General features: G+C 37.4%; 1 protein-coding gene across 1 annotated transcript in view; it reads right to left on the reverse strand.

The window, feature by feature from the left end:
• GALNT8 (polypeptide N-acetylgalactosaminyltransferase 8) overlaps positions 1-13,179 on the reverse strand; it is a 37,745-nt gene extending 24,566 nt beyond the window's left edge. The window contains 3 exon segments of the mRNA XM_046011845.1: positions 10,290-10,584; positions 13,000-13,029; positions 13,032-13,179. Of these exon segments, the coding sequence (XP_045867801.1) occupies positions 10,290-10,584; positions 13,000-13,029; positions 13,032-13,179 (473 nt within the window).
• Positions 13,180-13,487: the final 308 nt, after the last annotated feature.

A 13,487-nucleotide genomic window follows, 5' to 3' on the forward strand; every position in this document is an offset into this window, starting at 1 on the left:
AGTTTTACTTTTCCCATCCTAAAATGGATGCCTTTATTTCTTTTTCTTGCCTGACTAAAATATTGAATACAAGTGTTGATGTCCAACATACTTCTTTTGTTTCATCATATGGGAAATGCTTTTCATCTTTCACCGTTAGAATGATATGGGCTTTTCATAGGTGCCCTTTCTAGGTTGAGGAAGTTCCCATCTAGTCCTTCCTTGTTGAGTGTTTTTAATCATGAAAGGGTTGGATTTTGTCAGGTGCTTTTTTCTGTGTCTCTTGAGATGATAGTGAGGCTTTGTCTTTTATTCTATTAAGATGATATATTGCATTGATTTTCAGAGTTTGAATCAACTTTATATTGTTGGCTTAAATCCCAGCTTGGTTGTGGTGTGTAATCCTGTTTCTATTCTGTTAGATTCAGTTTGCTCGTGTTTTGCTGAGGATTTTGCCATCTATAATCATAAGGGATGCTGCTCTGCAGTTTTCTTTTCTTGCAAGGTATTTATCTGGCTTTGGTATCTGGGTAAAACTGACCTCATATAATGAGTTGTGGAGTGTCCCCTTCTCTTCTATTGTTAGGAAGAGTTTAAGAAGAGTTGAAGCTAACTCGTGTTTAAACTTTGGTTGAATTCACCAGTGAAGTTTCTGGACCTGAGTAGTATTACAGTTACTAATTCAATCTCCTGTGAGAGCTCTACTCAGATTTTCTAGTTCCCCTTCTGCCAGTTTTGTACACTTCTTCTAGATTATCTAGTTTGTTGGGAGAAAGCTGTTACAGTACTCCTTAATAGTCCTTTATTTCTATAAGGCTGATAGTGATGAATTTCTTCCAATCATGATTTTTGTCTTTTCTGTTTTTTTCTTGGTCAGTCTAGCTAAAGTTTTATTAATTCTGTTACTCTTTTAAAACACAACTCTGTTGGATTTCTCTACTGTTTTTCTTTTTTTTTTTTCAAAGATTTTATTTATTTATTTGACAGACAGAGATCACAAGTAGGCAGATAGGCAGGCAGAGAGAGAGCGGGAAGCAGGCTCCCTGCTGAGCAGAGAGCTCAATGAGGGGCTCAATGTGGGGCTTGATCCCAGGGCCCTGAGATCATGACCTGAGCCAAAGGCAGAGGCTTAACCCTCTGAGCCACCCAGGCGCCCCAGTTTTTCTATTTTTAGTATGTGTTTCCACTCCAGAAACTTTAAATGATTCTTTTTATGAATTCCTCTAGCCATCTAGTTATTCCGTGGGAGAGAAGACATGTTACACTTAACATTCTGCCATTCTGAAGGAAGACTCAATCCATATATTTTTTTAAATGTAAAGTAATTGCCAACATTTATTTTTTTTCTTTAAGTATTTTTTTAAAATATTTTAAGTACTTTATTTATATTACAGGAAGGCCATACTTGGGAATACAACATAGGGTTAAATTTCTTTTTTTCTCTTTTTAAAAAAATTTTTATTTTTAAATTTCATTTCAGTGTTCTTTTTTTAATTGTGCTGTTAGTCATCATACAGTATATCATTAGTTTTTTTTAAGATTTATTTATTTATTTATTTGACAGACAGCGATCACAAGCAGGCAGAGAAGCAGGCAGAGAGAGAAGATGGGAAGCAAGCTCCCTGCTGAGCAGAGAGCCCAATGCAGGGCTTGATCCCAAGACCCTGGGATCATGACCTGAGACAAATGCAGAGGCTTTAACCCTCTGAGTCACCCAGGCATCCCCATCTTTAGTTTTTGATATAATGTCCCATGATTTATTGTTAATTGCCAACATTTAAAAAAAAATCTAGGCTTTTGTTCTCTCTGAAAAACTGAACATCTCTAACTACCTTCCCTGCTGATAGCACCTCCTCCGACCAGAGTTCAAGTTGCTACAGTTACTCACAACATATGTTTCCCTGTTTACCACACCCCTCATATAGTAGATCTATATAGACATTTGAGCTGCAGTCCCTGAGAGTACAAGAAATTTTAGGCAAAGGCTGCAGTTCACATGAATCTGCAGGGACACAAAAGACCACACATTGTTTGAAGAACTGCACTGCTCAGCAATAGAGGCAAAAAATAAGGCTGGACATGCCAGTAGGACAAAACAATGAAGACTAACAAAAATAGATAGGTTCTGAAAAGTTCTAAGCAAAGGACAGGTATGGTAAGTATGAAGACCTCATCTAAGATAAGCCCTGAAGATTGAAAGGAAGGATGGTCTCAGTTTGATTTCCTTGTCACTTGACTGTGGTGAGCAGGTAGTCCCAAAATACATGAAACAAAACCTGACAGAACTGAAGGAAGTAATAGACAATTGAACAACAATCATTAGAGACTTCAATATCCCACTTCTGATAATAGATACAGCTAGGCAAAAGATAAAAAAAGAAAGATGAGGCAGAAGATTAAACTACACTACAAACAGAATAGATCTAACAGACATCTAGAGAACACTCTATCCAATAACAGCATAATACTTTCAAACTACACATACAACATTCTCCAGAAGAGACCATTTTGCTAGCATACAAAATAAGCCTCAATAATTTTTTTAAGATTAAGTTAATACAAAATATGATTCTCTCATTACAATGGAGTGACATTAGAGATAAAAACCAAAAAAAAGAAAAATTCACAAATATGTGGAAATTAAACAATACATTCTTAAGTAACCACTGAGTCAAAAAAAATTACAAAAGAAACTAGAAAATACATTGAGATGACTGAAAAAACAAAGCACAATATACCAAAACTTTTGGAATAGAGCTAAAGAGGAGCTAGGAAACAAGCTTATAGCTATCAATAAGTATGTTTTTAAAAACGAATGATCTCAAATTCAATAATCTAGCCTTATACCTGGAGAAAATAGAAAGTGCAAACTAAATCGAAAGCAAGGAGAAGGAAGGAAATAATAAAGATGAGAGTAAAAATACATAAAATGGAGAACAGATATGAAAATTGAGAAAATCAGTGAAAAACTGGTTCTTTGAAAACATCAACAAATTTTAAAAATGTTCAGCTAGACTGACCAAGAAAATAATAAAGAATATTCAAATTATCAGGGTGCCTGGGTGGCTCAGTAGGTTAAAGCCTCTGCCTTTGCTCAGGTCATGGTCTCAGGGTCCTGGGATCGAGCCCCTGGGATCGGGCTCTCTGCTCTGTGGGGAGCCTGCTTCCTCCTCTCTCTCTACCTGCCTCTCTGCCTAGTTGTGATTTCTCTCTGTCAAATAAATAAAATATTTTTTAAAAAAAGAATATTCAAATTATCAAAATCAGGAATAAAACTGGGACATCACTATCCTGAAATTTAAAAAAATTATAAAGGAACACTATAACAAACAATCTTCTGAAAAATTAAAAAATTTAATGAGATGGACAAATTCCTAAAGAGGCATAAATTATCAGAAGAAACTAAATGCCTAGCCTCAGCAATCAGACAACAAAAAGAAATTAAAGGCATCCAAATCAGCCAAGAATAATTCAAACTATCACCCTTTGCAGATGATATGATACTTTATGTGGAAAACTCAAAAGACTCCACTCCAAATCTGCTAGAACTTGTACAGGAATTCAGTAAAGTGTCAGGATATAAAATCAATGCACAGAAATCAGTTGCATTTCTATACACCAACAGTAAGACAGAAGAAATAGAAATTAAGGAGTCATTCCCATTTACAATTGCACCCCAAACCATAAGATACCTAGGAATAAACCTAACCAAAGAGGCAAAGAATATATACTCAGAAAACTATAAAGTACTCATGAAAGAAATTGAGGAAGACACAAAGAAATGGGAAAAGTTTCCATGCTCATGGATTGCAAGAACAAATATTGTGAAAATGTCTATGCTACCTAAAGCAATCTGCACATTTAATGCAATCCCTATCAAAATCCCATCCATTTTTTTATTCAAAGAAATGGGACAAGTAATCTTAAAATTTATATGGAACCAGAAAAGACCTCAAATAGCCAGAGGAATGTTGAAAAAGAAAGCCAAAGTTGGTGGCATCACAATTCCAGACTTCAAGCTCTATTACAGGATGTGAGGGCGATCTGGCTGCGACATCTGTCACCCCATTGATCGCCAGGGTTGATTCGGCTGATCTGGCTGGCTAGGCGGGTGTCCCCTTCCTCCCTCACCGCTCCATGTGCGTCCCTCCCGAAGCTGCGCGCTCGGTCGAAGAGGACGACCTTCCCCGATAGAGGAGAGGACCGTTCTTCGGTCAAGGGTATACGAGTAGCTGCGCTCCCCTGCTAGAACCTCCAAACAAGCTCTCAAGCTCTATTACAAGTCTATCATCATCAAGACAGTATGGTGCTGGCACAAAAACAGACACATAGATCGATGGAACAGAATAGAAATCCCAGAAACAGACCCTCAACTCTATGGTCAACTAATCTTTGACAAAGCAGGAAAGAATGTACAATGGAAAAACACAGTCTCTTCAACAAATAGTGTTGGGGAAATCGGAGAGCCACGTGCAGAAAAATGAAACTGGACCATTTCCTTACACCACACATGAAAATAGACTCAACATGGATGAATGACTTCAATGTGAGAAAGGAATCCATCAAAATCCTTGAGGAGAACACAGGCAGCAAACTCTTCGACCTCAGCTGCAGCAGCTTCTTCCTAGAAACATCGCCAAAGGCAAGGGAAGCAAGGGCAAAAATGAACTATTGGGACTTCATAAGATCAAAAGCTTCTGCACAGCAAAGGAAACAGTTAACAAAACCAAAAAACAACTGACAGAACAGGAGAAGATATTTGCAAATGACATATCAGATAAAGGGCTAGTATCCAAAATTTACAAAGAACTTATCAAACTCAACACCCAAAGAACAAACAATCCAATCAAGAAATGGGCAGAGGACATGAACAGACATTTCTGCAAAGAAGACATCCAGATGGCCAACAGACACATGGAAAAGTGCTCCACATCACTCAGCATCAGGGAAATACAAATCAAAACCACAATGAGATATCACCTCACACCAGTTGGAAAGGCTAAAATTAACAAGTCAGGAAATGACAGATGCTGGCCAGGATGCGAAGAAAAGGGAACATTCTACACTGTTGGTGGGAATGTAAGCTGGCACAACCACTCTGGAAAACAGCATGGAGGTTCCTCAAAAAGTTGAAAATAGAGCTTTGGGGAAGGTATGTGCTATGGTGAGAGCTGTGAATTGTGTAAACCTGGCGATTCACAGACCTATACCCCTGGGACTAATAATACATTATATGTTAATAAAAAGATAAAAAATTAAAAAAGAAAGAAACTGAGGAATAAAATAAATCTATTATGGATAGTGTCACTATAAACATTGGGGTGCACGAGCCTCTTCAAATCACTATTTTTGAATCCTTGAGATAAATTCCTAAAAGTGCAACTGCTGGGTCATAGGGTACTTCTATTTTTAACTCTTTGAGGAACCTCCATACTATTTTCCAGAATGGCTGTAGCAGTTTGCATTCCCACCAACAGTGTAAGAGGGTTTCCCTTTCTCTGCATCTTTGCCAGTATCTGTTGTTTCCTGAGTTGTTAATTTTAGCCATTCCGACTGGTATGAGGTGATATCTCATAGTGTTGTTTTGTTTTGTTTTGGTTTTTTCTATAGTGGTTTTGATTTGTATTTCCCTGATGCCAAATGATGTTGAACGTTTTTTCTTGTGTCTGTTAGCCAAAACATGGAAAGAGCCCAAATGTCCATCAACTGATGAGTGGATAAAGAAGATGTGGAATGCATGCGCATGCGTGCACTCATGTGCATGTGTATAGTGGAATATTACTCAGCCATCAAAAAGAATGAAAATTTGCCATTTGCAATGACATGGATGGAACTAGAGTATATTGTGTTAAGCAAAACCAGTCAGTCAGAGAATGACAAATACCACGTGATTTCATTCATATGTGGAATCTGAGAAACAAAACAGGTGAAAGGGAAAGGAAGGAAAACTAAAATAAGAAGAAAACAGAGAGGAAAGAAAATCATAAGAGGCTCTTAGCTCAAGGGAACAAACTGAGGGTTGCTGAAGGGGAGGTGGATGGGGAATGGCATAACTGGGTGATGGGCACTCAGGGTCATGAACACTGGGTATTATATCAACTGATGAATCATTAAATTCTACCTCTGAAACTAATACTACATTATATGTGAGCTAACTTGAATTTAAATAAAATCTTGAAAAAAGAAATAGAAATCTGCATAGACCTAAATCAAGTAAAGAGATTTAATTACTAATCACTAATTATTCATGAAAATAGATCCAGACCCAGATGGCTTTACTTGTGAATTCTATCAAATATTTTAAAAGAATTAGTACCAATCGTTCACAAATGTCTCCAAAATATAGAAGAAGAGGAAACATTTCTCAAGTCCACTCTATGAGGCCAATATTACTTAGTTCAGAACCAAACAAAAAGGAGCACCTGGGTGGCTCAGTTGATTAAGTGTCTGCCTTCGGCTCAAGTCATGGTCCCAGGATCCTGGATCAAGCCCTGAGTCAGGCTCTCTGCTCAGCAGGGAGCCAACTTCTCCCTCTCCCTCTGCCTGCCACTCCCCCTACTTGTGATCTCTCTCTCAATCGCTCTCTGTCAAATAAATAATTACAACCTTTAAAAAAACAAACAAAAAAAACCCCAAACAAACAAAAACAAAAATGTCACAAGGAAAGAAAACTACAAACCAATCCTTCTTATGAATAGAAACAAAAAAATCTTCAAAATGTTAACAAACGAAATCCAGTAACAAATAGAAACAATTATATACTATGGTCAGGTAGAATTTATGCCATGAATTTAAGATTTGTTTGGCAGCCTATCATAAATTTATGTAACACACTACATTAATAGATAATGAACAAAACCACATGATCAATTTGATAGACACAGAAAAAACATCTGATGCCTTCATAACAAGAAAAAAAAAGAAAGAAAAAACACTAAACAAACTAGAAATAGAAGGAGATTTCTGATAAAGGGTATGTACAAAAAGCCATGGCTAACATAATTATTTCACCATAATTAATGGTGAAATATTAAATGTTCCCCTCTATAATGAGGAACAAAACACAGTACACTCTCTCACCACTTCCATGCGACATTTTACTGATGATTCTAGCCAGGCAATTAAGCAAGAAAATTAAATAAAAATCATCATATTACAAAAAAAATTCATCATATTGGAAAGGAAGAAGAACAACTTTCTCTATGTACAGATGATATAGTCTAATATAGAGAAAATTCTAAACTACCCACTAAAAAAAACTAAAAAAATTAATAAATGAATATGGGAAGATTGCAGGATGTAAGTTCAATATACAAAAAAATTGTTTCTATAAACTTAAAATGAACAATTTGAAAATGAAACTAAGAAAAAAATTTCACTTCTAAGAGCATCAAAAAGATAAACATATCTAAGAAAAGAAGTGCAAAACTTATACTCTCAAACCCAAAACACTGTTGAAAGAAATTAAAGAAAACCTAAATAAATGCAAAGATTTTCTATGTTCATGGATTGAAAGATTTAATTGTTAATATGACAATACTCCTTAAATTGATCTACAGATTCAATCCAGTCCCTATCAAAATCCTGCTACTTTGTTTGCAGAAATTGACCAGCTAATCCTAATATTCATATGGAAATTCAAGGTCCCAGAATAGCTAAAACAGTCTTGGACAAGAAGGAAGTTGGAAGACCCATACTTCTGGATCTCAAAACTTACTACAGAAGCTACAGTTGTCAAGCCAGTGAGTTACTGGCATACGAAACAGACCTATAAAACAATGAAATAGTATTGATATCTGGAAATAAATTCTTACATTTATGACCAATTGATTTTGACAAGGGTGCCAAGACAATCCAGTGTGAAAAAGTAGTCTCTTCAACAAAGTGTGGTAGGACAGTTGGATAGTCATAAGCAAGAAAATTGAGTTGGACCTCTATGTCACACCATGCCCAAAAATTAATTTTAAATGGACCAAAAACCTAAATGTAAGACTAACACCACAAAACTTTTAGAAAAAAAGGGCATAAATCTTCATGACTTTGCATTAAGCATTAGTTTCTTAGATATGACATCCAAAGCAAAAGCAACCAAAGAAAAATATTAGATAAACTGGGCAAAATCATATTAATAACCTTCATGTAACAAAGAAAACCATAAAGAAAGTGAAAAGACAATTCACAAGGGAGAAAACATTTTCAAATCATATGTCTGATTGGAACTTGTATCTAGAATATATAAAGAGCACTTGTAGCTCAGTAATAAAAAGAGAAACTAATTTTAAAAAGGAGAAAGTCTCTGAATAGACAATTCTCCAAAGAAGATATACAAATAGCCAATATGCACATGAAAGAATGTTCAGCATCATTAGACATTAGGAAAATTTAAATGAAGACCACAATGATATACCACTTCACATCACTAGAATGTTAGTGAGGATGTGGAAAAATCAGCACTCTCATATACGCTAGAGAGAAAGTACAATGATGCAGTCACTTTAGAAAACTGCCTGGCAGTTCCTTGAAATGTTAAATATTGGATTATCATATAACCCAGAAATTATACTTCTAGGCTATAACCAAGAAAACTGAAGACATATGTCTGCACAAAAACTTATATATATATATATATATATATATATATATATATATATATATATATTCAGAGCATATATATATATTCAGAGCAGTATTATTCTTAATAGTCAAAAAGTAGAAACAACCAAAATGTTCACTAACTGGCAAATAGATAAACAAAATGTGGTGTACCAGTACAAAGACTATTATTTGATAATAAAAGGAGTGAAGTTTTGACACCTGCTATAACATGAATGTAACTTGAAAACACTATTCTAGGTACACATATACAATGGAATAGTACTCAGCCATCAGGAAGGATGAACACCCATCATTTGCATCAACATGGATGGAACTGGAGGGGATTATGTTAAATGAAACAAGTCAAGTAGAGAAAGACAATTACATGGTTTCAATCATATGTGGAATATAAGGAATAGTGTGGAGGACCACAGGGGAAGGGAGGGAAAACTGAATGGGAAGAAATCAGAGAGGGAGACCAGCCATGAGAGACCCTGGATTCTGGAAAACAAACTGAGGGTTTCAGAATAGCAGTAGAGGGTTGGGGCAGCCAGGTGATGGATATTAAGGAGGGCACATGTTGTGATGAGCACTGGGTATTATATGCAAATAGTGAGTGGTTGAACACTACATCAAAAACTAATGATGTACTATATGTTGGCTAACTGAACATAATAAAAATAACAATACTAATTAAAAAAAGAAAACATTGTTTGAAGTGAAAAAAGGCAGTCACAAAAGACCCATATATAATATTATTCCATTTATATGAAATGTTGAGAATAGGTAAATCCATAGGGACAGAAGGTAGCTTAATGTTTGCCTAGGGATGAGGAATTATTGGTAAATAGGGAGGGGTTATTAATGGGTATGGAATTTTTTTCAAGGTGATGAAAATGTTTAAAAATTGATTATGGTAATGATTCGCCACTCTGTGAATATACTAAAAACCATAAAATCATACACTCTAAATTGATTAATTATATATGAATTATATCTCAACAAAGTTGTTATGTTTAAAACTTATGAAGGATGGTGGGAGAAGCAAAGAGGGAAGAAGAAACTGATGGAGAAAGAGATGGAAATCTCTTTATTTTTTTTTTAAGATTTTATTTATTTATTTGACAGACAGAGACACAGCAAGAGAGGGAGCACAAGCTGGGGGAGTGAGACAGAGAGATGCAGGCTTCCCGCTGAGCAGGGACCCTAATGCAGGGCTCAATCCCAGGACCCTGGGATCATGACTTGAGCCAAAAGCAGACATTTAACTGGCTGAGTCACTGAGGCATCCCAGGGAAGGCTCTTTAAATTAGAATTAATAACAGAGAGGAATTCACACAGAGAATTTGAGGAAAACACCAGGGAAGCAAGTAGAGCTGTTAACTTCAGTGTGACTTGCACAAGTCTTTCCCCAGTTTCCTCATCTGTACAATTATGAGTTAGAGTCATCATCAGAATTCTCAAGCATCTGTTTCTCTGACATCTCTGCCCCTCTCCAAGGAGCTGTAAACATTTGGAACAGTCACTTGTCCTCTCTGAGCTGCCATTATAAAATGGATTAAACGCAAGAACTCTGCTCAGTCAGCCTGCCAGAACTCCTTCCCCATCAATTCTCCACTCCTCAACCCTCTTTCAACCCTTGACTTTTGCTGCTCCCAAAGCCCATCCCCAATTAAACCAAAGTCCCTTGGCAATCCAAACTTGGTCCACCCTACCTGGAATCCCGGGTGTCTGGGATGCTGCGGTTGAAAAGCAACAGGTTACTGAGGTAAACGTTGTAACCAAACTTCTGGAAAAGGTCCTCAGCCTTTTTCTGCTGGATCTCAGAAAGATCCTTACCCCACTGCCTGAAAAGCTGTGAGTTTGGGAAGAGTATCTCTTTGGGTTTGTGCTTCCTGGTCTTCCTTTCTTTGACTTTCAATGCCTTTTCAATAGGATGTTCATATTTCACCCTCACTGCTGCCTGGTCCACGTTTTCTTCTTGCTTCATGGCCGATTTCATACTGTCTTCTGCAAATGAAGGGTGGGGAAGAAAATATTCCAGGTGATCCTGGGCATTGTTTTCTATCCATATTTTCTTGAAATGTTTTCCTCTTCAAATTCTAAAATGTGCAACCTGGAATGTGCATCCCCTGGGACAGGGGATGCAATATGTCAAGGGAATTTGTCAGAGCTATGCAAGGCTGTCCTGGCCAGGTGTGCACTAGAATATACCTCTCCTAACCCTTTATCAGAACGTATCTATCCTGAGCTCCGCACCATTTAGGTTTCCTTAGAAACTGTGACCTGAGAAATAGATTGAAAATGAGCTAACATTTTTTCAGAATGAGGCTCAAAAACACATATCAGAATTTTAAAATGGAGGTATTCAGGTTTATCCCTAAATCAAATAAATCAGAATCATAGAGTCAGGTAGAGTTAGGGGAAAGAGAAGTTACAGAATCTGCATTTTTAACAAAATCAGGGAATAATTCCTTAGTACAAGGAAATTTGAGAAACATCATACTACACTGTCAGTGGCCAACAAAGGCAGATCTATTCCAACCTCCACCATTACCCACCATTCCCTTCACTTATATATTTGATTTGCCAAGAACTTTTAAATTGGCCTTGAACCCTTCTTCCCTTCATCCTTGTTTGCCTGTCTTCTGTTTATTTATATATTCTGTATATCTGTATGTTTGTATATTCAGTCATTTGTTTATTTATTCATTATTAATAATTTCTACATGCCAGGTACAGGAGATAGAGTGATAAGGTACGCTATACTAAACACTCACTAAACCAGCCTTTGTGAAACTTGACTTCCAGAAATTTGGACCACAAAAAAATATAACGAATCTTATGAAGTAGGATGTAGACAGTGCTATGGAGCTTTTTCTCTCTCCCTTCATCTTGTTTTGCCTTTTTCCTCCAGTCTCCATATAAACTCTTCCTTTTGTTTCTACTGTCTGTCCTTCTATCTATCCCTTGGCCTCACTCTGAACCCTGACAATGCTCAGTTCACACTACAGAAGAGATTTTGCCCATCTCCAACTCCCATGTGCACACACCCTCATGTCTGTGCGGTCACTTCCCTGATCACACTTTCAACACTTCCCTTCAGGGGCACACGCATTAGATCCCTGTCACTTGGGAGCAGAGGAAACACAGCTGCTTCCCCTCATGGGAGTCAGATCCTGAAACACATAAAGTTCAGAGCAATTAGAGTTTCATGGTGAGCCAGAATCAAAAACCCCAGAAAAAAAAATTTAAAACCCCCAGAATTCATGTGAAGAAGTTTTTGGTAAATCTGGATGGCATCCTGCCATGTTGAATATGTCATACAGAGAAAGACAATTACTGTATGATCCCATTTATATGTGGGATCTTAAAAAAGGGGGGTGGAGAATGAGCTCATAGATACAGAGCACAGGTTGGTGATTGAGAGAGGCAAGGGATAGTGGTATGGGTGAAATGGGTAAAGGGCATCAAAGGTTACAATCCTCCAGTTATAAAATAAATAAGTTATGGGATATAATGTACAACATGGTGACTATAGTTAATCCTGTATTTACATATAAAATTTTCTAACTATGTGATGATGCACGTTAACTAGATTTATTATGGTGATCATTTTACAATATATGCAAATATTGAACCATTATGTTGTACACCTGAAGTTAACATAATGTTAGATGTCAGTAATACCTCAACTTAGATGAGAGGTTAAAATGTGATACATATCAGTTTATAGAATATTTTCTGCATATATTTTACAACAGTATGAGATTCAGCAGGTAACCTCTCATCTCCATTTACAAGCCCAGAGTCCGTGGCTGAGAGAGATAAGCACTTGTTGATCACTGCCATATCAGGGTTTAATCTTAGGTCCTCTAACAAGTCTCCATTAATTCTTCATAGGAGGTCACAGCAACATGGAAAGGAGGCCATTGCCCCAGAGGTTGTCACCTTTGTTTAATAGCTCCTGCCACACAAAGGCCTAAGGACAGGCTGTGCCTAGTTATTCCTGAGCCTCCCAGGGATTTTTTTATATGGAGACTCAATCTCCTTGCCTACATACACATACCTGTGATCTTGTGTGTGTGCAAGTCAATGTACATTTACTTCTCTGGCAAATAAACAAATGTAGCAGGAAAAAAATGTAAATGTACATTGACTTGCACACACACATACACTTCTCACATAGATACATCCTACTCCACTCCCCTCAACTACTTGCTCTGATTCCCACGAATTCTCACTTACCTACCATTTGGAGGGGTAGAATTCGATGTCAGATGCTTAATTGAGCAATTGAGAAGTAAGAATTGATCTCTCATCCATTATTTCTTCCATGCGCCCTTTTTCTAAATGTCCCTAAACACACACACACACACACACACACACACACATCATCCCTCCAAGTTAATGTTATAAACTTACTCAGATGCTGTAAATCCACCTCAATGTGAGTCTCTTTATCCCTGTCCTGTTCCATTTAGGCAAAAGTAAATGAAGCTGTTTTTGGAGATTTCCCCCAACTGACATCTGTAATGTCCTCTTGGTATAAAACACCAGGAGAACATCGACGGTAATAATCAGAGCCAGACCAATGCAGAACATTTTTAGGACATTTCTCCTGGGTATCATGTCCTGCCTCTGAAACTGTCACTTCCTGAGGGTCTGAATGTGTCACTGCCCAGGTTAGCTAAGGATCACAATCAGCGGAGCTCTGTCTCTGCCGGTTGCTGCCTGCTAAGTCAGATGTTCTTAGACTGGAAAAGCTGTCACAAGCTGACTGGCTTCTCCCTGAGTAGTGTCAGGTGTGTGGAGTGTGCCCAGGGCACCCACCCAGTGACTGGGAGGGTACCTACCTGGGCACACCTTGCACTGTCTTAGAAGTCGGGTTAATGTTTGCCCCTGGAGCTACC

This window comes from Meles meles, chromosome 7 (genome assembly GCF_922984935.1).
Source record: "Meles meles chromosome 7, mMelMel3.1 paternal haplotype, whole genome shotgun sequence".
Classification (NCBI taxonomy): Eukaryota; Metazoa; Chordata; class Mammalia; order Carnivora; family Mustelidae; genus Meles; species Meles meles.